Source organism: Volvox carteri (assembly GCF_000143455.1).
Source record: "Volvox carteri f. nagariensis unplaced genomic scaffold VOLCAscaffold_628, whole genome shotgun sequence".
In the NCBI taxonomy this organism is placed as follows: domain Eukaryota; kingdom Viridiplantae; phylum Chlorophyta; class Chlorophyceae; order Chlamydomonadales; family Volvocaceae; genus Volvox; species Volvox carteri.
Genome location: NW_003308133.1, coordinates 1 through 946, shown reverse-complemented (window position 1 = coordinate 946; position 946 = coordinate 1). Strand labels below are relative to the sequence as shown.

Below are 946 nucleotides of genomic sequence, written 5' to 3'. Positions count from 1 at the left end.
AAGCCAGGCGCACAAGGCGCGAGCTAGCAGCACAGTCGCCCAGTACAAAGAGCCATGGCAGGAGTTCCTAGATTGGGCAGAGCTACTACACATTCGGGCGAGCGACATTTACGACATCAGGCCAGAGATAGTGGCCATGTACCTGATGCACGTCTACCAAACCGCGCAAGCGGATGAAGTAGGTCCGGGTCGCGTCGCGGGAGCGAGCGCTGCTATTGCCTGCCATTTCTTTCTCGCGGGCCGCCCCTCACCTACGGAGCACCCAGCATGCAACCTCGTTCGGGACCTGGGCAGGCGCACACTGCAAGGGAAGAAGCTGCACAGGGAAAGCATGCAACCAGAGCATGTCCGCATGTTGGCCGCTCACTTCGCTGGGCCGGATGCCTCACTGCCAGACCTGATGATGGTAGCGGCCATATCGGTTATGTTCGCGGGTTTCCTAAGGTTCAACGACCTAGCCCACATCTCCGTCAAGTCTGATCTGCTCACCCTGCACGACACTCACATGGCCATCACACTGCCTAGGTCCAAAACGGACCAGGAGGGCAAAGGGCAGACCATCCGGATCGCGCGCGTGGGGGGCGTGGCCTGCCCAGTGGGCTTGACAGAGAGGCTGCTGGCGCTTGGTAACTATGTCCGTGTCCCCAGTTCCCCCGTGGAGGACGTGGGTCCACTGCTGCGCAGGGTTAAGGCGACACAGCAAGGCCACCAGCTGCAGCAGAGGACCGGCTCTGTTCAGTCACCGTTCTTACCGCACGGTGAAAAAGTCGAATAAACAGCCGTACATTCCAAAGCACCGACTGGCGGGAAAAGAGGAGGGAGGGAGGGAAAGACGAACCACGAACGAGTGAGGCTGCTGCCAGGGCAAGAATTCACCAGGAGTCGAACGGAGGGAGGGAGGGAGGGAGGGAGGGAGGGAGGGAGGGAGGGAGGGAGGGAGGGAGGG

At 60.8% G+C, this 946-nt stretch overlaps 1 protein-coding gene across 1 annotated transcript; it reads left to right on the top strand.

The window, feature by feature from the left end:
- Positions 1–43: 43 nt before the first annotated feature.
- Positions 44–775, top strand: VOLCADRAFT_108742 (uncharacterized protein; the record flags this gene model as incomplete). Its single annotated transcript, XM_002959725.1, has 1 exon — positions 44–775. Exon 1 carries the CDS (start codon positions 137–139, stop codon positions 773–775), a length of 639 nt encoding a protein of 212 aa, XP_002959771.1. The 5' UTR covers positions 44–136.
- Positions 776–946: the final 171 nt, after the last annotated feature.